At 44.5% G+C, this 25,863-nt stretch overlaps 1 protein-coding gene across 1 annotated transcript in view; it reads right to left on the reverse strand.

Annotated features, from left to right (window-relative positions):
- The window catches only part of Specc1l (sperm antigen with calponin homology and coiled-coil domains 1 like), a 107,316-nt gene that overhangs the window by 40,279 nt on the left and 41,174 nt on the right, over positions 1 to 25,863 (reverse strand). The window contains exons 6-11 of the mRNA XM_032889276.1: positions 21,588 to 21,661; positions 20,303 to 20,478; positions 16,250 to 16,413; positions 14,851 to 14,942; positions 10,190 to 10,280; positions 722 to 805 (exon numbers count right to left, since the gene is read on the reverse strand). Coding sequence (XP_032745167.1) covers positions 722 to 805; positions 10,190 to 10,280; positions 14,851 to 14,942; positions 16,250 to 16,413; positions 20,303 to 20,478; positions 21,588 to 21,661 — 681 coding nt within the window. The remainder of the gene's footprint in view (positions 1 to 721; positions 806 to 10,189; positions 10,281 to 14,850; positions 14,943 to 16,249; positions 16,414 to 20,302; positions 20,479 to 21,587; positions 21,662 to 25,863) is intronic.

Below are 25,863 nucleotides of genomic sequence, written 5' to 3' on the forward strand. Positions count from 1 at the left end.
ACCCGCCAGGAAGACAGAAACTAAAAGGCATCAAGTCAATCATTGCTAACTTTGCAAGGCTGACACAGGGGGAAAAAAAAAAAACTGGCCCAGAACAAAACAGCATTCCTGCCTCAGCCTCTGCACATGAACGCAGGTGTGCGCTTCCGCCCCCATGTCTGGATCTGGGTGAAATCAGGACACACACGCTGTATTAGTAAAGTGTTACCCGAAGGATCCTGAAGGGGCGATGCTTTCTTGCGTATTAAATGACTGCAATATCGTACTTGTATGTTTTTAAGCATAATTTTATGGCTATTACTTTTCTCAAGTACATTGTATGTCCTAAATCAGTAAGTTTTTAAGTGGTGTGCTAAGACTCTGAGACAACATTTTATGTAATGCCAACCCTTCAGTATCGTCAGCAGAGGGAGGGTGTGCTCACTCTGTGTCCGGGAGCACAGTAGCCATGCCACAGCAGAGCTACCAGAACTTTTCCTTTCCGGGTGCAACTGAGGACAAGCACAGTGAGCCTCCAGCCCCCTCCCTGTGTGGGGCTTTACCATAGGCAAACAGCTTCCAGGAACCTTTTGGTGTGTTCTGACCAACTCTGCAGATCAACTGTTGCATATCTAACTCTCAACTTTCAGAAAGATGTACCTCAGCCGGTCATCAACTACAAGGTGGGCAACTAGAAACTTCTAGGTTTGTTTTCAATACTTTTTCAGATAGAAGTCATTACCTGAGATGGTCTTAGCACTTTCCATAGCAGGGACTCTTGGGAGAGAGGCGGGCCGGCTAGTTGAAGACGTTCTTAGTAGATGCTCTGTACAAAGTGGAAACGTCACAAAACAACATGGATGAATGCTGAGGTGGCAGAAGTACAAGGAAGGCGACTCTTACTCTTCTCAACCATGAGACTCATCCCTTCTCCTAACGGAAAGCACTTCGACCCCGGAACAGCATGTTTACTAAAAGTAGTCTCCACAGACAAGGACCATACTGACCTCCAGAGATGATGGAGAGACACGCTATGCAAGGGACTCTTTCTAAGTCATTTTGTGCCACTTAATTAATTCTTCAAAGCAACTTAATCAAAATTAAGAGGTTCCTTGCATTGGCCTAGGCCTTTCTATGCCGAAAGTTAGAGGGGACATCAAATATACAAGTATCCATAGATAGACCTGGATGGTATAGTTAGAATTCCATAATACAGCCAAAAAAGGAAAATAGTTCATTCTTATTTCCAAAAAAGGAGAATAGTTCATTATTCTTTCAGGTAGCAGAGAAGGGTTGAAAAACAGTGGGAGTAAGCTGGGTCTTACTAGAAACAAGGCTAGGAAGTGTATTTCAGCCAGAAAATCATGGACCAAAGACACAAAGTAGAGGGAAAGAAAGAGCTTGGCTTGATAAACCATGGTTATCTGGACAACAGCAGAGAAGGCTCTCCAGGGGGATAACATTGAGAGCCTTCACTCCTCTGTGGTCTGCTGAGCAGCCAGGAATGACACAATCAGATGTCACCTCTAGCATGGCTTCAGCATGGTTCTTACCCACATGCTTCCTTAGGAGTCTCTTTAGTTCCTGAACACTGGTGCAATCTTTCTGTCCTCTACCTCTCTCTTCTGCACACATCTAATCTAGGCTTACCAACCCAACAGGCTGTGCTCAGGCACAAGACATGAATGCATGTGCTCTGCCTAGCCACCATCTGATACGTCAGGGATAAATGACTAGTAGAAAACTAAACAACAATGCCTGTGTTTAATAAAGACTATGATTAGCCTTACTTTCCAAGAATACCCACCCATTTCTTTTTTAACATATTAACTATTTAGTGGCTAGAAAAGCAGGTCAACAATAAAGTATGTTTTAGGATGTCTGAGGCCCTAGGTTCAATGACTGGCAACGACAAACAAGAAAATAATGGCATATGGTACTGAGTCTTTAGAATATCACATATTTTAGTCCCAGTAATTTTTTAAAAGATTTGTTGTATTTTAATTGTGTCTATATGTGCGTGTTCATGCACACATGCCCATGTGTGTGTGTACACATGCATGAGTACAAGGACCCTGGAGGTGGAATTACAGAAGTTATGAGCGCCCTAGCGTGGGCACTGGGAACCACATGCAAAGCCCGTTGCAGCTTGTGTTCTCATGCTAATTATGTTACCCAAAAACCTGTTCAGTGTCCCCAGTTGCTTTTTGACTGGTCAATAAAATTGGAGGCCAATGGCTAGACAGGGAGAGAGAGGGGGGACTTTTAGAATTTCCAAGAAGGAGCAAGAGGGGATTTCACCATGATGAGAGCACAGGAGATACACCAAGTCAGAAAGGTGCAGGAGGGAGAGACGGCCGACATATAGGTGCAGGGGGAAAGCGGCCCCAGAAGGGCTGCCCAGCAGGGTCCAGAGCAGCAAAGATAAAATACAGATTTAGTAAGTATTAAATCATGAATATTGGAGGGGAGTGTGTTAGTCATGTGGAGTTAGGGAGTGGCCTAGACATTGAGCTGTTTAAGGTATTTAAAATAAAGGCTGTGTATGTGTGTCTTTCTTTGGGGAATCCAGAACACTGGGGTGGTAGTGAGAAGCAGGCGGGCACCCGCTGGAAAGTTTAGAGGGGATTAAAATACTACGGCTTCAAAGTCCTCTGAAAAAGCAGTACATATCAAGCATCAAGTCATCTCCCCAGGCCCCAGGTAATATTTTACAAGAGTCTTAGGTCTTGTAGTTTGAAATAAAAAGTTACTTTCTACTTAGAGGCAAAGGAAGAAGGAAAGAGAGATTATTTTCTACATAAGGACACATATGAGGTTAAAATCATTAGTAATATCATAAACAAACATCGTTTGGTTGGTTGCTTGGTTGGATGGTTTTTCAAGACAGGGTTTCTCTGTAGCCCTGGCTGTCCTAGAACTCACTCAATAGACAAGGCCGGGCTCAAACTCAGAGATCTACCTGCCTCTGCCTCCTGAATGCTGGGATTAAGGGCATGTAACACCACACCTGACTAAACAAACATTTTATACAAACAGCTTACAAGCATGTATCAGAGTCCCGAATCCTATCAGCTTTTAAAGGAAGAGCACTTCGTGCACAAATTCTAAAAGACAGCAGAAACAGAAGCCAATGTTTTATTACTTTTTTATTTACATGCATGTGTTGAAGCCAGAGGTCACTTCTCAGGAGCCTTCTGCCTTGGCTTTTGAGAAAGGGTCTCACTGGTACCGGGGTCTGGCCAATCAGGCTAGGCTGGCTTGCCAGTGAGCCCTACAGATCTGACTGTCTGCCTCTCCAGTGCTGGACTTACAAGACTGCCCTGCCGTGCTCAGCTTTTTACAAGGGTGCTGGGCATCAAACCGAGCACCTTGAGTTTACACAGAAAGCATTTTACCAACTGAACTATCTCTCTAGTCCTGTAATCAATATTTTAAATTGAATCAATTATGAACCTAAAGAATCATTTCCTTAAAAGTCTTAAGTCTCTCAAAGAACATAGCAAATTAAGAAGAAGGTAAAACAAATGTTATAAAGACAAAACAGGTATCTAGCCAGACATGGTGGCATACACATTTAACTTCAGCAGGGTACATAGGTCCCTGTGAGTTTAAGGTCAGCCTGGTCTAAACAGGTCCCAGGCCAGAAGGACTACATAATGTGACCCTGAGAATCACCCCCTTATTCAACCTTACCCCTACATGCTGGCGACTAGGAAAATGCTCACTCAGGCAGTGCCAGGCCCCTCCTCCCACTTGTCTTCCTACACTGCATCCTGAAGGTCCTTACCCCTGTCCCATTTCAGCAGATAATGCCCATTACAACACAGCTGCCCTCTCTAAAACATGTACTAAATCCTTTTTCTTTTTTTGAGGCAGGAGCTCACTGTGCAACCCAGAGAGGCCTCAAACTCTATTCTCCTCTGCACTGACCTCCCAAGTCTTAGGTTCACAGGTACGGACACCACACCTGGCTAAGTTATTCTTAAATTATGTGTGGCAGGGCCAGAGCAGTAGCTCCACAGAGCTGCTTAAGAGGCATGAAAAGACCCTGGGCTCCACCCCCAGTGCAGAAGGTGAAGGTACCTAGAGTTCTGAGCAGCCGGAAGAAAGGCCATGGGCGTTTCTTGATGCATTTTCACTCCATCCCTAAGCCCAAGCTGAGACGCACATGCCACGGTAGGAGCACAGGTCCATTCGTGTCTTGAGCGAGCAGGCTGGGTTCTGCTTCATGTAAGCTGGGTCAGCCCTTTCAGGAAATGTGACTCGAGGGTTATACTTTAGAGAGTAAGCTGACCTCTAATGCTGTGATTGCTCTTATATTTTTTAGTCTTGCACTTTATTCCTATTGTTGTTAGTGTGGGGTGGGCACATGTGGAAGCCTGAGATTAAAGAGGCTGCTTCCCTTCTTCCACCTTGCAGGTTCCAGGTACTGGAGTCAGGCCCTCGGATGGAGCGTCAGGCATCTCTGCCTGCTGAGAACCCCACAGGCCTCCCCTTTACTTCACAAACAACCATGTGGGCATCTACTATGTGTTGGGTAGTAGCTTACTGCAAAAGACAGAGAAAGGAGAAAAAACCTGCTTGTCACAGGACCCGGAACCTAGAGCAGAAGCAAGACAACCACCATTCTGTGAGTAAAGGACTCATGGGAGGAAAAAAAGACTCTGGGAACCCAACAGCTGATGAGACTGGGCTGACACGTCCAGAAAAGACTGAGAAATCACCACTTGTGACAAGTGGGCTGGCTGGTTTGTCTTCTGTCAGCGGCAGCCTGGAAGGGCCTACCCTTTCACCTTCACTTCAGTGAGCCAATGGCAGGGTGTGGAGTTGAGTTCCCACCAGTGGGAGGACGCAGTCACCACTGTACTGGGGCTTAGGTCAGCAGCGCATACACAGGGCGTCTAACGTATACATTACCCTAAGCACGGTTTCAACCTTCTTTCATTAACGTGCCATTGCACGGCACTATCTTGAGACAAACAACTACCATCACTTCCATTTCTGCTGGGCCTCCTTACAAAAGGTCATCAAAGCTGTGCTTCTTGACAACCATTGTTCCTTCACAGAAGGGAGATGGGAACAGATATCAGACCCACAACAGAGTATCGAGTCACTCTTCCCAACCAGCTGTATGCAATCCTGCCCAAATCACATGTGCTGGGAGGAAACACGGCCATCACTTTAGTTTTTGGTTATACCTTCTTCCTATTGTTTATGTAACACGCAGTGTGTGTGTGTGTGTGTGTGTGTGTGTGTGTGTGTGTGTGTGTGTGTGTGTGTGTGTGTGTGTGTGTGTAACTAGAACATTTAGGCTGGGGATGGCCAAGGAGAAGAAGCCCCACCTTGGCAGCAATGGGAAAGTAAAGACTTCCTTCCCCGTGTGGCTGCTTCCGGGTCACCCATGCTCCAATCAGCAATGCCTTGCACGTGCTCTCACCCCGGCGTTGACCAGTCAGTTATTCAGACTTTATATGGCAGTGGTAGGCCATGCTCAGCTCCACCCCCCAAGCTCCCAGTTCCTAGTAAGCATATATAAGTTCTACTGAGCAGGTTACTTAAGGTGTGTAAAGGATGACATTCAGAAACAACTGATATTAAAATTTGTGAAGTCAAAGTCCAATACATTGATGCCAAACTTCTGCTTAAATCAATGGAGCTAAAAGGGTTTGTTTTTTGCCCTCGTTTTATCTAAATATTGCAGAGCAGTTAAAAGCACCAGATTGGTATAACTGACATTCTAGGTGTTTGTATCCACACTTGGAAGTCAGAGGGATGAAAAGGGAGACTATTTTTCTCTTGCCCTTGAATGTTAACTAGGTCCCAGAGGGCCATGGAACATCACAGAATGCCCTGCAACTGTGGGCATTTTTCTTGTTCAAGGAAGCCACAGAGACTGCACCCGATGGGCTCTAACAAGTCAATAGTCTACAACAGGAGGGTCAGCAGAGAGAGATGGCTTCCTCTATAATTCCAAGTTGAGCAAGGCTTCTGAAGATTGAAAAGGAGTATCTCCAACACACACGCACGCACACACACACACACACACACACACACACACACACACACACACACACTCAATGTTAAATATATAATAGGAAGGTATAACCAAAAACTGAAATGATTACCATGTTTCCTTAACAGTCCAAGGATTTCACATACTAGACATTAAACATTAAAAATCCATATGTGCTATTATTTACACAACTATATTTCACTAGTAATTTTCTTCTTAATAAGAAAAATGCTATTCAGATACAAGATTTCAGATCTTGGTTCCATTGAACACTACAGCACCTGCCTACCTATAAGAGACAGTTTTGCACTAAAAATTAAATCATGATTAAATTCTCTAACCCCCTGAAGTCATCATAGAGGGACCAAAGCTATCCAACAGCTACCCCAGTACCTGAAAACAAACCCTGGCGTCAGTGCTCGGAAGAGCAGCCCTAGAAGCCCAAGGGAAATGGAGAAAAGCCTGATGGCAGATGTCCTGTGGGCTCATGAAAAGATCTTAATGCACTTGAACCCTTACACCTCCGCGCTTTCCTGCTGGCTCTGGTTCACTGCTTAGAACCTGTGACGCCTATAACCCAGAGGCTACTTCTCTGAGGGCCTCTTCCAGGCCCCACGCAGGCACTTCACTTCTCCCTATGCCCGGCTGTGACAGAAACAGTGCTAATGACACTTTAGGGCCTTCTCAATAGCTCCATTGAAGGTACCCCGACTGCTATGCCCAGTGATCCCACCCAGTTGGAAGAAGCAGATCAGACATAGCCCCGACTCCAACAGCAGTTAAAGGGAGGTCGAAGATAAACAGAAAATATGTAAGAAAAGAGGGAGAATTCTGAGAAAACTTTCTATCAAAGACAGTCCAACAAGTGCCCCCTTTGCACAGTTAGCCAACTGCATCAGACTGTGAGGCTGAGCTCCCACCAACGAGAGGAGACGCAGTCACCACTACAGCACAGGTGAACAGGAAGCCACTTTGGTGAGAGTGTTCACTAGACTTACGGAAGTTCTGACTGACCCCTTTGCAAAAATAGAAAACATTAAACAAATAACTACCATTCTGTTCACATGCTCCTTTGTAAAACACTGAGATTATTCTTTTGCACTAACAGTGACTGAAGTTGGAAAGATAATAGTCTTTACACAGGAAAAAGGAAAGTCAGCAGGGACTAATTCCTGGCTCAAGGCCCAGCAGAAGAGCAGTGCAATGGGAAACAGAGCAAGGTGAGGCTGCAGACACGAGAAAGGCAGGCAGCCAGGCTGTTTAAGGAGGTTGGACGTTCTCCTGGAGGTGGGGGGCAGGGGGCATGCAGGTTGTATCAGGTTAGCACGGTGGCTGCAGAAATAAACAGGTTTATGCAGAATGAGCAGGGCAGTAGAGATAAAAAATGACACTGACCAGGACTTGGGTATGCACAGTGAAAACGTGAGGTGAGCTGTTCAAGAGCTCCTTAGCAATGTAGGATCCACACGGCTGCCGACGAAGGCTTGCAGAGGGGAGGAGAGACATGGCCCACTCCGAGATGAGAGAGAGAGGTGAACACATTGAGTGCAAACCCTCTGAGATAACCAAGGGGAGACATGGAAAGGTGACCAGAATGGGTGTGGAAGGAGAACTGAAATGAATGTATAACTTTGGAAATCACCAGCATGCGGTGACAGAGGAGCAGGGTAACTGACCACACAACTCACAGGCATCCTTGGTCAGAGCATTCAACAGATACGGATGGAAACAGAGGGTTAGAATCTCTTGAGGATGAAAGGTAAGACAAGCAGGGATCAACTAACTGTACATGGGGAAAGGATGTAACTGCTGGTGGGGAAAGATGGGACTTGTTTTGTTTTTATGCGGGAAACAAACAGAAAGAGACAGAGAGAAAGACAGACAAAGAAACAGAGCCATGATTTCTTATTCTCTAGCTTCCTGCTTCAACGTCCGGAGTTTGGGATTGCAGGAACGTGCAGCCATGTGCGGTTCTTCATAACACAAGAAAGATGTCAGTGTACTGAGGTGGGAGTTACAAGAGTTGAAAATACTGGACAAGGAAATAACTGAATAGTGACCTGAGGCAACAGCATCTGAGGAACACCAAGCAGAAAGGCCATGACTCAGACAGAGACCGAGCGGGTGGGTTTGGTGGCCAGCCTGGGCTGCAGAGTGGGACTCGTCTCAAGTAAATAAACAAGGAGTGTGGCATGCTGGCACATCCCTGTAACCCTAGCACCTAGGAAGAAGAGGCTACACGATGGAGAACTCAAGGTTGTCCTCAGCTCCATAGCAACTTTGAGACCACCCTGAGCTATGATGGGGTCTTGTCTAAAAAAAGAATTTAAAAATAAAACCAGAGGCAGTGATAAGTACAAAGGGGGGAGCCAAGCTTTTTTAAGGGCCCTCTCCTGGCTGACCATGCTTCATTCAGTAGACGGTCACAGACCCAGAAGTATATGACAGGCACACTGGAACTGATAGTTACTACTTTTAAAACAAAGGAGAAAACAATGTTGGAGAGGGTGGAGAGTGGCTTATACGTGGCCCTAACCAGCTGCAGGGGTCCAGAGCCCTCTTCTGGCCTCTGCAGGCACCTGGCACACTGCAGGCACCTGGCACACATACAGCTGTATAGACATCCAGGCAGGCAGGCAGCACACACTCATAAGGAAATCTCTAAGGACAACCATTAGTTGCTCTAAGGCTCGTCCATCTTGGCTCTATTGGCATTGGGGCTGTACAGCCCTTGGTTATGGGGGACTGTCTGTGAAGGGGAGGTTGTTCAGCAGGGTCTGTGACCTTTGCACAGTGAACGGTAAGCACACGATGGTAGCATGCAGGTGGTGCTAGTACCCACATGGTCCCTCTGGGTGGCAAGATTGTTTTTCAGTTGAAGGAATCTAGAGAATGACTCTCACGGTTTGAATTCTTTTTCTAATTTCTGTGGACAGATGGAAAGCATGAGAAAACAAACCAGGAGAGCCTAGATGATCGTGTATATTTTTACTGTTCCCATGTGGGTGCCACGAACTGATCCCAGGTCCTCTACAAGAACAGCAAGCGCTCTTCACTGCTGAGCCCTTTTCCCAGTTCCAATAAATATTTTTCTTAAATGATTTATTTTATGTATGTGAGTTGCTGCCTTCACACACACCAAAATAGGGCATCGGACCCCGTTACAGACGGTTGTGAGCCACCATGTGGTTGCTGGGAATTGAACTCAGGACCTCTGGAAGAGCAGTCAGTGCTCTAACCGCTGAGCCATCTCTCCAGCCTCACAGTAAAAATTTTAAAGTTAAAGAAAAAAGGACGTTGCCAGGCAGTGGTGGTGCACGCCTTTAATCCCAGCACCCGGGAGGCAGGAGCAGGCTCTCTGTGAGTTCAAGGGCAGCCTGCTCTACAGAGAGAGTTCTAAGATAGCCAGGATTACAGAGAAACCTGTCTCAAAACAACAAGAAGAAAGTGTATTAATATTAATGGGGGGGAGGGGGGTTGAGACCAGGACAAGGCGAGTAGAAAACATTTATCAAGATGGCAGACTTTAGTTCAGACTCATGAATAAGCATGTTAACACGGAATGGTATAAATTTATAGCTATATTGAAATAGGGTCCCACTGTGTAGACCAGGCTTGCCTAGAACTCGGTCTTCCTGCCTTGCCTACTCGAGCAATGGGATCACAGATGTGTACTACCGTCCTCGGCTTTGCAATGTAAGTCTTTATCTGTGCCTCTTTATTAAAGCGTGAGTCTTTGAAAGCATGTTGTTGGACTTAACTTTTTATGTGTTCTGCAGTGTCTGTAAAAACGGGAAGGACCGTAATACACTTTCTGTGAGAACTGTGGAACGGTGTCTTGCCGTGACATGCACATTGTGTTACTTACTATGATTTAAAGGGCATGACCTGGAGGGGCACATGCAGGACTCCCTACTCTACAGCAGTAGGCAGGGAGACCCTGAGTCAGCCAGGCCAGTCTGACTGCACAGCAAGACTCCGTCTCAAAGCACAAGAAAGGAAACGCGTGTGTCCTGAACTTCATGAGCTGATGAAGGAGTAACTCATCTCCCTACTCTAGTTAGGATGTGGTAATAAACACTTTGGATACACCAGATCAGCTAGCACGATGTCAGCACCAAGAAAGTAAGTTAACCAGCTAAAGAACACGACACCCAACAAGGAGGTGAGACAACATGAGCACGTTAGCTGTACCTTGTCCGGGAATTTCTCCATAGTTTGACCTCTTATCCGATAAGGCTGTCAGAGGTTTGGAGGTCGAGACTGGCCCACTTATAGAATGTCTCTGAAAAGAAAGCAAGAGCATGTAAGATCTAGTCCCAAGACTCACAGGAAAACAAAAGCTTCCAGGAGTAGATATTTCATTATAAACAATGAGTGATTCCTTTGTTCTGCTAAGGCAAGGTTATAAACACACAATAGGCACAGACTTAAAAAAACCTTTGGGGGCTGAAGAGATGGCTCAGTGGTTAAAAGTACCCACTAGCTGCTTTCCCAGAGGACCTGGGTTCCCAGCACCTACCTGGCAACTCACAACTGTCTATAATTCCAGTTGTAGGGGATCTGACACCCTCACACAGCTAAATGTGCATGCAAAATACTAATGCATTAAAATAAAAATTAAATCATTTAATGGGGTTGGGGATTTAGCTCAGTGGAAGAGCGCTTGCCTAGGAAGCAAAAGGCCCTGGGTTCGGTCCCCAGCTCCGAAAAAAAAAAAAAGAACCAAAAAAAAAAAAAAATTAAATCATTTAAAAAGATAAATTTATTATAAGAAAAATATATATTCCTATGCAGTTTTAAGAAATAATATAGCCAGCATCATCTTCACCCGGTTTCCTTTAATGGTAGCATCTTATAATTCTATTATTAAAATATCACAACTAGAATACAGGCAAAGTCAAGACAAGGACACTTCCTCTACATAAAGAGGCTTCCTTGGGACTCTGTTACAGTAACATGTACAACTGACCCTAACAGCTTCTGGCACTCTGAATACAATTTAATTCTTCGATAACTTATCCACACGCCAATTCACTAAACACAAAATTAAGTTCCAGACCGAAATATGCATGTTTCTATTGTGGTTTTACTGCTTTTTCTTGTCCCCATTGCAAACAGACCTCAGCTACACCTCCCACTGGATACTCTGATGACTTCCCTGGGACAGGCTGTGGCCTCTAACTCAGCACCCTGCTGAAAGCCCTGCTGGGCGTTTCCTCATCCCCTGACGTAGGTGGGCGTACACAGCGGCCTAGCACCCCTTACCCCACTGCTGCTGCAGCTACAAGATCAGGACCAGGCTGCCCACGCTTCTGTCATACTTCTATTTGCTTGGCTTTTCTCCAGCCCCCAAGCCACCCTAAAGACAAAATCTCGCTGAGTAACCCTGGTTGTTCTGGAACTTGCTAGGTCGATCAGGCTGACCTCAAACTCACAGAGACCCACCTACCTCTGCCTTGACACCCCAGCCCTCGTATCTCTCTAATCTAGCTAACCTCCAGCTCCTTGTTTCACTTTCCCGTAAGATCTATGCAAAAGGCCCAGCCTCTCCACGTTTCACATTGCAAACCTCTCTTTCTGCCCATGGTATGGACTGGCACCTTACTGTGAACTCCATTTCCCTGATGGCTGCCAATGCTGAACACCTTCCCCCATGCTCACCTATAAGCCACCTGTCCTTAAGCACACATGGTCTTCAAGCTACTGCATGCAACTCTTTTCTCCAAGTAAATACTGCAAATACATGCTCTTGTGCATGGTACACCTTTGCTTATCTGCCATGTGTTTAGGGCAAATTTAAAAAATCTTGCTGCCCAAATATCAGTTGCTTTTATGATTCATTTTGTGCATGAGTGTGTGTGTATGTGTTTATGTGTGTGTGTATGTGTGTGTATGTATGTGTGTATGTGTTTATGTGTGTGTGTATGTGTGTGTATGTGTGTATGTGTGTGTATGTGTGTATATGTATGTGTGTGTGTGTGTGTGCGTGTATGTGTATGTGTGATGTGTGTGTGTGCGTGTGTGTGTATATGTGTATGTGTGTGTGTATATGTATGTGTGTGTGTGTATTGTGTATGTGTGTGTGTATATGTATGTGTGTGTGTACTGTGTATATGTGTGTGTGTGTGTGTGTGTGGGGGATATGAGCTCTTCACTCCTGTTCCTGTGTAGAAGCTTCATGTGCATTGTTGTCATCTGAGTCTACGGTCAGCCTTAGCGTGTCACACAGCATCCTGTGTGGACTATCTACCCTCACACTACAGAACCCTGATAGCCATGCTGAAGTCAGCTCAACTACCCCAGGACTCTCTCCACGCTCTGATCTCTCCTCGATGAAACACGCTGTTCGTGTCATACTGCAAATGTTAAAATCAATACTCTGAGTGTTTTCACATACTCAAATCCCTCTGCACGTCTATATAAACATAAGACTGTTTTATTTTGTTGGAGTCTGCTTAAAAACTGTAAGACTGTTCTGGCAGTCTTGACTGGCAGAAATAACGTACTATATCACTTATGTACACTGTATGACACAGTACCCCAGTACTTCACAGTGACTTTAAACAATAACATTTATTATCTCATGATTTCTATGGGTCAAATGCTTAGAAGATAACTCCAGCTCCAGGCCTTCCGTGAGCAGGCAAATCTAGCTATCAGTTCTCACCAAGGTAGACTGGAGGTAAGGTGTGGGGAGATCTCCACATTTCAAGTTCGTCAGCAGTGGTTGTTGAGACTCAGTACCGCTGCTAAGCTTACTCAGCCGTCCGGTGCAAGAACAAGCTCACAACATGGCAACCACAGAGGCTCCCTCAGAGTGGGTGAACCCAAGCAGCAAGAGTGAACTTAAGAGGAGCACTCCCAAGAGAAGCCAATTGTATAACCTTCTCTGGGAATGCCGTTACATTACTCCTGCCACACTCTATTCTCTAGCACAGATCACGGAGTGAGTCAGCCAACACTCAACCAGAGCAGAGCACACAAACAATGCCTGCCAGTACCTGACTCACTGGGAGTCTATAGACTGCCTGTGACAGCTACTCAGGCTCTCCTAATGCTTCTGCAGGTGACTGTTACAGTCCTTCGGGCAGATCTAACTATCAAACACTCGAGAGCTAGCTAGAGGCTTTTATTCCCTTATCTGTTCAAGAGCTCTTCACAGAAGCTGACCGAACTCCCAGGACTCCCTGCCCTGTATAAACTATGGAAAGCATCTGTCTGAAAAGTCTTCCTGCCAGGCTTTATAGGGCTTAACTCCAATCAGAGAAAGGCAGCTGGCCTCAAGCGGATTCAGAAGGATTCTTATGGAAATGTCTGGACCTTTTCTGTGTAGCTTCCTCTTCCCAGGGGCTCTGTCCTGAAAATTCTAGCAACTTCTTTTTCCTTGAATGTTGGTTTGTATCCTCAGATCTAACTGGTTTGTCCTGTTCTGTTCCAAGTTGGATCATCCTCCCTAAACCACCCCTAGAAACTGCCTCCAGGGAAAGAGAGCCACAGCCAGGCTTCCCTCTTCAGTCAGTATTGTTTCTCAGGGACCACAGCAGGGCGATGTCTGAAAACAAAGGCTTTCTACATCTTACCCAGCTTTCCATCTGTCCAAGATAGCTCTTGTTGTACCCACATAACAAGGATTCCTGCCCAGGACACTTTTAAAAAACTAGTCAGGCAGTCGTGGTAAATGCCTTTAAATTCCAGCACTCAGGAGGTGGCGGCTGGCAGAGCTCTGCGAGCTCAAGGCAGCCTGGTCTACGGGAGAGCCAGCACCACAGAGAAACCATTTCTTGAAAAACAAACAAACAGAAGCTGCATCTCATTCATCTTATTCGAGGCTTGTTTTACTTGGCATCTTGCTTAGTTCCTTCAGATTCCAAGCCTGATTAATAAAGAACATCTAAAAGGCATTAAATCTGCAGGCAAAACATGGAGTTTCCTTGCCTTCCTTTAAAATTAGTAAGACATCTTGTATAAACATGAAAATGCATGAGGAATGCATGCAGAGAGGCTGCATTTTTCTTAGAGTGTAAGAGCCTAAAAGTCCACCCACAAATCACAGGGCCAATCATGAAGTCTCAACTCAAAAAGACAATGTCCCAAGGCCTAACTTTAGGGAGTTAGCCAGTGCTACCCGTTATCACAGAACGCTAGTTCAAGGGCCTTCAGCTACTCTCACCCATGTTACAGTATTTCACTCCAGCAGTATTCTGAGAGTGGCTGGGAACATGGAGTAACAAGAGTGTCTCTCGAGTACCACAGATAACAGCCCCCTGCCCTACTCCTGAATGCACTCCAGCAATGGCAAAGAAGAATAATTCTCAAAGTTCTTTATAATGGATCAACAATGTCATATCCTCGAGCCTGACAGTGACAAATGGCCTTAAATGACCAACATTTCTCAACTCATGCCTCGAGTAGACCAACCTTTAACTCTGGGTTGTGTAAGTGCAAGTGTGTAGATATGTGTGCTTGCATTTGGGTGTGCCACGGAGGCCCAGGAAAGGGTGTCAGATATGCCCAAGGAGCTCAAGTTACATGGTATTGTGTGCAGTCTCGCTTAAGTGCTAGGAACTGATCGTACGTCCTCTGTAAGACCTGTGAGCTCTCCTAACTGCTCAAGCCATCTCTCCAGCCATTAAGTCTGCAAGATTTAAAATGATCTATTAGACAGCAAAAGAGAAGATACGCCACCTACATAGTCAGAGACACCCAAGTTTCCCAGAAGAGGTTAAGGACACTCCTGGTACTTTACCAAGCGAAGGCAACAACCGCCCCTCGGAGGCAGTCATTTGTCTATCTGAGTGTCTAATACGCACATGTAAAGCTTTCTGAGCCGTCAATGATCGCCAGGCTCTTACCTGCATGGGAGAAACGGCAGCTGCAGGGGGGGTCTTCATGGGACTTGGACTCAGAGGCGTCCGAGGGATTGCAGCAGCAGCAGCATTTGGTACTGCAGAACAGCAGATGAGAAAGTTAGCAACAGACACATGTGGCATAGGGAAGGTTCCTGCGACAGGCATTTCTTCAAACAGACAGATGGCTGCTTCCCTGGGCCAGCACTTCACTTTGGCTATTTAATCACAATGTAAGGAAAATACTCCATAAGGCAATGAACTCAGAAAGAAAGAAAACAAGAGGATGGGGAGAAGCTCAGTGGTGCGGTACTACAGCACTCATGAGGCCAGACTCCATCTAAAATCCCTATTTATGTATCTTTAAGAAACCATGGGCAGGAAAGGCAGCAAATACTTATAATCTCAGTACTTCAGAGGCAGAGGCGGTAGGATCTCAAGGTGAAACTAGAGTGAGCTTCTTCTATTTAGGTCAGCCTGGGCTGCATAGTAGGGCCCTATCTCAATAAACAATATAAACAGAGAGAGAGACAGACAGACAGACAGACAGAGACTGACTACAGCATTTATGACAGACTGCAGATAAAGCTTCAGGGTCCGTGCTACATCATCAAGAGTTTAGCTTGCAGTGCCATCGGGCTGTACAAAGTGAAAGAGGAGCTTGCAGCTACAGAAGTTTGATCTGAACTTCATTCCAGTTATTCCAGATAATTCCAGGATTTTAAACAAGAAAAACTCTCTCAAAGGCAAAAGATGAGACTAATCCCAAGTTTACTGAAATTAGTAGTTGAAAGTGCCTTGAACTAATGCCATTGTCTCTAGAGATGAAGAAAGTGAAGAAAACAGAGAAGTTCATGGTGGAGGTCAGACACTGAGGGTCAGAAGTTTGCTTAGATTCCTAGGTTTCAGGGCTCAGTAACTGGGTAGACCTCTGCTGACAGGAGGGAAAGAGAACAACGAAGCAGAAGAAGTGGGAGAATGGGTTCTGGTCTGGCATGAGGACGCTTGGGGTCTGTATCAACAAGGCACTTGCTATAGAGCACTGAGAAAGTCAGAGGAGGGTTAGGGCTAGAGTTATGTATCCAGAAGACCGCATATAAAGAAGATACAAGAAGTCACAGGAATGAGTGTGATCCACCCAGGGAGACAAGATACTGCTTGGCCTAGGAAGTAAGGCATGCAGCTGAGACCAGGATTTCTAAACTGAAGTGCATTCCAAACCCTGCAGAACGGGCCTTAACTCATGACACCATGCCGCCGCCGCACTGTGTGACATTATGTGATGCTACATGGCACTGTATGATGCCATAGTCAGCCTGACGAAACTAAGAGCATACAATGACACGGATGTCAAGTAGACAGAATCGTAAACCCTGGGGTCCACAGACACAGAAGAAGCAGTTACCTTGAGACGCACTGTCGAAAGACTTGATGAGGGTTTTTACTGTGGGAGTTGGCTCTGAGGAAGTCGAGGACCTTCTACTCAGTCCCATCCCTTGCCTCAAGGCTGCCAGATCTCTTTCAACAGCATTCATGTAGTTATACACCCGGCCACGCTCCTCCTCTTGCCTAAAAACAGTTCAGATAAAGGTATTCATTTGTATGTATGAGGAAATGCCCATTTTTAAATTCCTGATTGAAAAGCATTAAAAGTTATCAGGGTTTGGGTTTTTGCCTTTTTTTTTTTTTTTTTTTTGTCTTTTTTTGTCTTTTTTAATTGTACCAGTTGAACACAATTGCCTGACCTAATATTATTTGCCTGGGAGACAGCAGGAAATGATACTGAGATGCTCTCTCAGGCTGTCCTAAGCAAGTTAAATAGCCATCAAGTTCCATCTGCATTACGTGTCAGGTGAGGACATCAGCAATCAATTAGCAGTAAGTCGGAGGCAGACTGGCCTCAGCCTGACTCAACTGGGACTCTCTTGCTCTGTGCTGCCAGGAAGGCGCAGCCCTCCCCAGGCGCCGGGGAATTCACTAGCAGATGATCTACGCTGACTCCAGCTACACTGTGCTTCACAGAGACCCACAGAGGAACGCGACCAAAAGTTCCAGCTCCCTAAGAACAGGTAAACCATTATGGTCTCCAAAGACAATCCCTCTAAAGGACTAGAGAAGCTCAACACATTTATTAAGGCCATCAAACATTTGTATTCAGCTCTAAACTAGTCTAATTCACACAGAGCTGAATAAAATATTCTATAGTCTTAATGAAATCCTGTTTGAAAAACATCTAAAAATTTTTATAATAAACTTTATTTTCAAAATTCAAAAATTGCTAAGAAAAGTATCTTAAATTGTTTTAAAAGATTTATTTATTTAATTTCAGGTATGTGAGTACACTGTCACTCTCTTCAGATGCACCAGAAGAGGGCATCAGATGCCATTACAGATGGTTGTGAGCCACCACGTGGTTGCTGAGAATTGAATTCAGGAAGAGCAGTCAGTGCTCTAACCACTGAGCCATCTCTCCAGCCCATGTCTAACATTTTTAAAAGTATGTATTTAGCTAGGTGTGGTAGGTAGTACATGCCTTTAATCCTAGCACTCAGGAGGCAGAGGCAGGAGGATCTCTCTAAGTTCCAGGCCAGCCTGGTCTGAATAGTGAGCTCCAAGACAGCCAGGCTGCACAGGGAGACCTTGTCTCAAAATAAGTAATTAGATAGATAGATAGATAGATAGATAGATGGATGGATGGATGGATGGATGGATGGATGGATGGATGGATGGATGGGTAAACTGACATATGCATTTAACTGCTTAAATGACAACTATATTCTTACTTCTTCTGTATTCAATCTACTAAGATATATAAAAAAAAAATCTAGATCTCAAACAGATGTGTGTCTGAAATACAGAAGAATATTAACATCCTTTCGGCTAACTCTGACTATTCTACTATATACACTAAAATCAAACAATGGACGTTACTAAATTTTTTCTGGGCTGGAGAGTAACTGAGTGCTGAGCCCCTGCCTAAGCAGGTAGGAAACCCTGGGTTAAATGTGCAGTACCAAGAGGGGAAGTGAGCTGCAGACGGGAGACACCCTGCAGCGCTACAGCACTTGCCGAGTGTGAGTGAAGCCGTTTGAGAACCAGCACTCTGAGGAGAAGAGACCAGCAACAGTGAGGAAAATGAAGCGGTGTAAATAAACCTCTCCTATCTTACCCATTAAAATCCACTGGTCAGGTACAGATTCTGAAAGACTTTCCTACCATCTGATTCTACAGCATCATATAGTGATCATAACAAAAACATTGGCATCTTACAGACTTTTCATTCACATGCTTTAATTACATAACACATTTAAGTCCTATTTGCTACTACTAATATTAGCATCAAAAGCCTCCAAGGCCAGTGAGATGCCTCTTCGGTAAAGCTGCTTGCTACCAAGTTAGACAGCCTGAGTTTGATGCCCAGAGCACACATAGCAGGAGAAACCAAGCCTGACAAGTTGCCTTCTCATTTCCAGATGTACAGAGTGGCACACACGCAAAATAAACAAACACAATTTTAAAGAAAAAAAATCTCTTTAAATTTTCTTGCAATGGCAAGAGAAGTTTTCCAAAATTCTCAGGCTCCCTTGAAGACCGACATTTCGTCAGCAGCAAACACCAGCAGTTGCTTTCCTCGATGGACAGGTGCCTCGTCACTTTCAAGGGACTCCTATCAAATTAGCATGCTGCTCCATGAGGAGAAAGCAGCTCAGACTGAAGCCGACACAGTGGCACCTCAGCCACCTCACACTTGGACACATGGGTGGAATCGGAAGTGCCCACTCACACTTCCACTTGTCACAGAGAAGGTTGGAAACGGCGCTGCTCCAAGACTGTATTTTGTAAACCTTTCAAGAAGGGTACTGTTAAGGGAAACCCATGTTTTGTTTCATTTAGGCAGTTTTGCGCTTAAAATAAAAAGGAGCAGCTACACGTGTCATAATGAGCTTGACTCTGATTTGGTACGCAGGCCCTGCGTCATCGAGCTGAGCTTCCTTCCTCACTGTAACTCACACATCAGTGAACGCAGTCAGCTACCTGTTAGCAGTACTGTGACGACTAAGAGCAAGGGGCCGGGAAGGGTCCATAATGAGAGGATCACTCTGACAGCAGCACAGCGCACGACGCTCTCTCATCGATTTTAATGGTGTGTGTGTGTGTGTGTGTGTGTGTGTGTGTGCAGGGGGAGAGGCCCAGAGGCCAGAGAGAGCAACATGTTCCCTGGAACGGGCTTACAGGTGGTCCTGAGCCACCTAACGAAAGAATGCTAGAACTAAACTCAGATCTTTTGGAAGAGCAGGAAATACTCTTAACCACTTCCACCCGTCCAAGCCCAGGATGCTGAGTCTTTTGGTAGGCATCTCCTCGAAACATAAACACTAGTACACTTTGGGATCCCACACAGCGATCCTTCAAGAACAGAATTTTACGGGCAGAGCACTGGCTTGGCAGATGTAAGGCCCTAGGCTCATCCCTAGCATGACGGATGGACAGATGGATGGATGGATGGATGGATGGATGGATGGATGGATGGATGGATGGATGGATAGACAGACGGATAGGTGGGTGGATGGATGGATGGATGGATGGATGGGTGGGTGGATGGGTAGATGGGTGGATGGATGGATAGTCGGACACAACCAACTTCAGTACTCAGGGCAACTATCAAATGAGGTATTTACTTCAAGGTAAATCTGACAAGGTATTTACTTATGAATACAGATAAAAAAGTAACTCCAGCTTTATACCAGAGGGGTTTCATTAGGTCTCATTCCAAGTTCAGCTTAAGGATGCCAATGACTAACACTTAGCAACACATTAGGACTAAGCCATAACAAAATAAAAGCCTTTCAAAGATATACTGCTTTTTTTCTATGCCTAATTAAACATTATTCAAGGTGAAAAAAAATCAAATTCTTAATAATACCATCAAACACATAAACTCGTTACCCCACTCTGAGTGTCACTGTGGAACTTGAAACATATCTCAGGTGTCACCTCCTGTGGCCATTTTTATGGATTTCCAATGGTCTCTGTGTTAGATGTAGAGGGTACTACTTTGGAGGACTTTGGAAAAAAAAAATAGAAATTCCTCAAGTGACTGATGGAAAGAAACTCACACTGTCCCAATCACTGCTTTTCCCAAATTGGTAACTCGAGTTTACTGATGGCTGCTTTGGTCCCTCTGCTCACTTACTCAGCACAGCACTATACAGAGGCTCACAGGGCCTTCCTGTTACAGCTCAGAGAACTGAGGCCCAGGGCACAGGGAAATTAAACTGTTAACTGAGACCACACAGCCACCAAGAGGCAGGGCCAGACTGAAGCTGATTCGGTCTGCTTCCAGACCTGCAGTCTACAGATAAATAAGAGGGCTGCACTGTGAGCGCCAGGACAAAGACCAGCACCAGTGCCACATCACTGTTCCTTACTGAAACACAACTGGCTTCTCAGAACTTACTTGCGTGACTTTATTTCCTCCAGCTCTTTGGTGAGTTTCTCATTTTTCTCTTGGGCCTCATGTAGCCGCCGCTTTAGATCACCGATCTCCTCTTGGGCTTCAGACTTGATGTCATTTGCAATGACCACCGCAGTCTGGAGATCAGCCTGAAACTGCCGCCATTCTGCGGACTCTTCCTGCAGTAGAAAGTAAACTCTCATTTCCAAAAGAAAGCGGTGAGGATTTACTTAAAAGCAGTAAAGTTTGTTTATGATTAGTTTGCCCTAACAAGCCATACTCTTGAATGATGACTTTTTTTTTAATTCCAAGAATTGCTGTTATCTATTTTTAAAACAAAGCAACTCTTATCAGTAAACTCGTTCCTAATGAAGGAAAGATTTGCCATCTGATCCCCTACCGAGGCATTAAGTATTCAGAGTGCTCAATAAATATTAATGAGAACAATGTTAGACCTCTCTTCCTCATGCAAGTTTCAAAGCAAGTGTTACGAAAATAAATATCATCAAAAATTTAGAGCTGTACCTCTGGAAGGTATATAAATGGTATGTGAACCATACAGTAAAAACTATAAATACCCTGACATCAAAAACTAGCAGGAAAAAAAATCTAAAGTAAAGGAAAAGGAAGAGGAAGCCAGAAGAAAAACTGAACTTAGCGCAGGCAGACACAGTCACACAAAGAGACGTAAGGAACTGAGTGCTCTGCTGCTTCCCACAGACAAGAAGGATGCGGGTGTGACTGGGCGGAGAAGTCTCCCCAGGGGCTTCGCTTCCCCCAGAGCCACAGCTGGGCCTTGCCTGAGCCGTCCTCTCGTCCTCAAAGCAATATTCTGGTACCATGAAAGTAGCTACAACAACTGGCTCAGGACTCAGGGTCTGTGATTAGCACTGTCGCTGCACATCTTAGCAGCATGGGTGCTGGCAGCCAAGCCAACCCTGAGAACACAGAAAACTCACATACAAACAGCCTGGTCTGTGATTTTAAAATCAAGCCTTAATAAACTATTTTCAAACACATCTATCTATAAATAACTACCAGTATATTCTCCTACCTTAAATGCAGTGCCAGATCCAATTTAAAGTACGGGCACTTGCTTTCAGCCCAAATCCCAGTGTGGGCAATATCCCACCACATCTACGGGTTAATCCCAGTGTGGGCAATATCCCATCACATCTACAGGTTAATCCCAGTGTGGGCAATATCCCATCACATCTACAGGTTAAGGTACAGTGCACGTCAGAGAGTCACGTTGTCTAGTGAGGCAGCACATGAAGATTTACCCTACCCGAAGTCTCCTGTGAAGGGTCTTGTTTTCTCTTTCCAAGTCATGCTTTTGGTCTTGGAGTTTTTTAACTGTATCTGAAAAAACCACAAAGATTAAATATGGCTTCTTAAACTTAAAGTCCTTATGATCTTAAATGTTCAAAAGAAATGACATAAAAAGAGGTGTTAAAAATACGATCATCTAAATAGTTTTCCTGTGCCAAGGCTTGTTTACTTTCATCACAAAACTTAAAAGCATGAAAGAATATTCAATCCAAGACTATAGTTTCTGCATCACTTCCTAAGCAAGCTGGAAGCAATTGTTAGAAACATACAGATTATTGGCACAAGGCCAATCAAAACAGCATTGACTGCTATTAAAATGTCAGCTTCTAATCACAGAAGTTATCTCTCCAAGCCATGCAAAGCATATTCCCTTGTCACACTGGAATAAATTCCAGAAACATGAAATCAGTCGAATTATTTCTAAAATTATAGTATCCAGAGAGCTGCCAATTAATTTATGGAATAGTAGCACTAAATACAATAGGAAATCACATTCTCTGCTTGTAAGGAAGCTCACACAGGGAAATGCCTCGGGAGTGCACCACGTGTCACTGTCCTTCTGGACACCTGTCGCACTCATTATCACACAGCTCAGGAACAATCACTTCTCAGTTATGTGCAGGAACGGTGCTTACGTATGGAAATAGTCCTTTACTAAGATGTTGCCTATTGATGCTACAGTTCCCTCCCCATTCTCAAAACAGTCTTTCTCTCCTCCTCCCACATATATAACACGAAAATAAATCATCTCAAATGCAGGGCCTCGGGGTTGGGGATTTAGCTCAGCAAGGCCCTGGGTTCGGGTCCCCAGCTCCAAAAAAAAAAAAAAAAAAAATCAAATGCAGGGCCTCATATATATGCTATGCATAGGTTTTCAACCACTGAACGACATCCTGAGTCAGGATACATATTCTTTAATCTTTCTGTTTGTTTTTGAAACAAGGTCTCATTATGCTCTCCATGTAGCTCGAGCTGTTCTAAACTCTGTGTGTAGATTGGCCTGGTCTTGATCTCACAGAGATCCACCTTCCTGCCTCGCAATGGTGGGATTAAAAGTGTACATCACTACATTCAACTTTTTAAACCTCAATCTGTGTGTGTGTGTGTGTGTGTGTGTGTGTGTGTGTGTGTGTGTGTGTGTGTGTGTGTGTAACAGAAAGAGAGGAGAGAAAGCGGGCGGAGAGAGATTACTTGACTGTGCACTTAAGTGAGTACAGGTGAACAGGTCAGAGGACACCATCAAAGTTGGTTCTTCTCTCCCACTATGGGTTCCAGGACTGAACTCAGGCTCACATGACAAACACTTTTCTCATGAGTCCATGATATATTAAAAACGATACAAAGTAATTTCAGTTATAACATATTACTACAAACTATTATTAGAAGCACATAATAATTTGTAATGTTGGATAAAATGAGATAAAACAAGATAGAGAGACAGTCTAATTTTAGCAGCCAACCATTAATGTCTCCACTAGGAGACACAGAGCCAAAACTGGTTAGTGAAGTCAGGGCCCATGAAATAAAGTGTTCAGAATGCATTCATTAATTCAACGATCATTCTTCTAAGTGTAAACTATGAATCAGTCTGGTCTTCTAGATAATGAAGACACGAGGGAAAAGACAGTTTCTACCTTCTCCGAGTTAAAGTTGTGCTAGAGAAGCAGAATGATTTCTCTTCCCATGATTAGACTCCAGAGGCTGTCCTGTGAGAAGCCTCCTTTAACCTGGACAGAGCACCAGTCCAGTCACGGCAAGTACACACAGTGAGTGGACAAGCCCATGCCCTGCTCTCTGCTGACAGAAACAGGGCAACTCTGAGGCCAGCAGGTCTGGCTCCTTGTCAGCTCATGTATGGGTGGTTTCACACATTCAGACACAAACAAAGAGTAAAGACACAACTGAGAACATAGAAATTCCACCTTCTCTTTACACTCAGTCCATTTATGTACAAGAGTTATTTTTTTTTTGATACAATGTGCATTTAGCTCTTGCTGGCCTGCAACTTGCTATGTAAGTCTAGGTTGGCCTTGAAGTCACAATTCATGTGCCCAGGTTCAATTCTCAGCACCCACATGGCACCCCACAACTGTGTGTAACTCCAGCTCCAGGGTATCTGAGGCACGCACGCACACACACACAGACACACACGTAAAGCACTCATATACATAAAACAAAACTTTTCTTTTGGTTGCAAAGGACACAGGCAGACTTAACTGTCTGTTACACTAGCTTTTAGCACCTGGCATCTTGGTCCTGTGGCACATTTAACTGAAGTGGCCATCTTAGACTAGTTAGACAATTCTCATTTCTTTAGTGCTTTGTTCTTCTGTTCTCTTGTTCATCAACCTCCACTCTCACATTCACAGAATACACACAACCACTCCTCTCAACAAGAACATGGTTGCTGTGGGTACTACACATGATCAGTGTCTGCCATTCTCCTTTTACATAACAGAAGCACTGCCAGGCAAGGTCATATTCAAACAGCACGAATCATACTACACAGGTCTTTAGGGACTGTGATTTCAACTTTATGATCATGTTTGTACTTTTCCTCTGAGACAGAAAGTTAAGAAATGGCAATGTGCTTTTCTTCCCTGAGAGTGGAGGAGTTTCTATGGAAGTCCTTTTTCTTTTAAACATCACTGCTATGTAGCACAACCTATAGTCACACGAGAAGGAAATATCACCTCTACTCAGGAACCTTCAAACGAGCCTCCTTCCCGACCAGTTTCCCTCATGTGGGCGACACTGCCACCTACTGTCTTCAACTCAAATTCTATCACAAACAAGAACTATTATCTCCTTGCTTTTAAATTACAGATTAAACTTCTATTTTTTACAGAACTATTTTTATTCTAGAAATCAGATAAACTGCGGTTGCATTATTATTCCATCTAACTTTCTTCTGAATAGTTCTGGAAACTGCCCTTCCTGTTTAGTAATGGGTTTTGTAATTGTCTCCCTTCCGATGACCTGTCCCTGACCATGCTAGCTCTCATATGCAGACACTACTGGGCAGTTACCATGGGCTCGGGCTCAGACTCTGGTCCTCTTGCGGACTTACTAAAATCACCCAGATCCACAACAGCCCTCCCAGCCTCTGAAGCCCAGGAGCTCTCCCGGCACTACCATCAGTTGCTTCCATTTGGTCCAGCATTTCCCAGAGAATGAACTAAGTGTTATTTTCAGAGGAAAGCAAGCGTCAAGAGAAAATAATCTGTCAAAGGCAATATGTGCAGAACCTGGGAGAAGACACAAATGATTCTCAAATGAACTATAGAACGTTACTTTAGTTTTTAATTTTGTTCAAATCTTTATTCTCCCCTTCTCCAAAAAAAAAAAAAAAAGGTGTTCTAACACTTTTTCTTAATTCTAAAAGTAAGCTATGTTCACAATGAAGCAATTAGAAGATAGAAACTGTATCGAGATAAGATTACCTTTATTCACGTTGGCCTTGCATCCTTCTAGATTCCTCGTGTGTGTGTGTGTGTGTGTGTGTGTGTGTGTGTGTGTGTGTGTGTGTGTGTGTGTGTGTCATTTGGACTTGGTCTGCTGTGCTGCCCAGGAAAGCCTTAAATTCCTACAGAGGCTCAAGATAGCCTTCCTACCCCAGCGACCCACTGCATGGGACTACACTCCCACGTCGGCCTGGCTTTGTCTTCCTATGCACAATGAGGTTATATTTGTACTACTTCATAAACCCGTAGCAAATAACAGACTCATTATCAGTAAATCCAGATATGTAGTACCATCTAGATGGCCCCAGAGTATTCTATTAAAGGAACATATCAGAATTTGTTGTCAAATTCTCCTCTTAACAGAGTTCCAACTTTTTGTTACAAATACAGCAAGTCTTTACACACTTATTCAGATATTATGTGGAGAAAAGAAAAGTTCCAGAGGTGGAAGTAATCAAGGACCCTTTGCAAATACCAACATGAGCTGATTCAGTGTATACTAGAAGGGTCTACTTCGAGAAACTTAGTTTCTTGGGTTTTGTTTGTTTTTGAAAGGCGATCAGTTCACTTATGGTTTAAGAGCACAATGAAGTCAGCATTTAAAGGATCACTGTGTCTGGCTGCCATTCATGCCAGGTTAAGTTTGAAGCTTTAAGTGGTTCTAAGTGCAGACATGCACTGTGGCTGGCTTTGTCATCTTCTAGCCAGGGTACTGAGCTCTGCCTTTCCATCCTCACTGGCATAGTGGCAACGAGAGTGGGAACTCCC

This window comes from Rattus rattus, chromosome 18 (genome assembly GCF_011064425.1).
Source record: "Rattus rattus isolate New Zealand chromosome 18, Rrattus_CSIRO_v1, whole genome shotgun sequence".
NCBI lineage: Eukaryota > Metazoa > Chordata > Mammalia > Rodentia > Muridae > Rattus > Rattus rattus.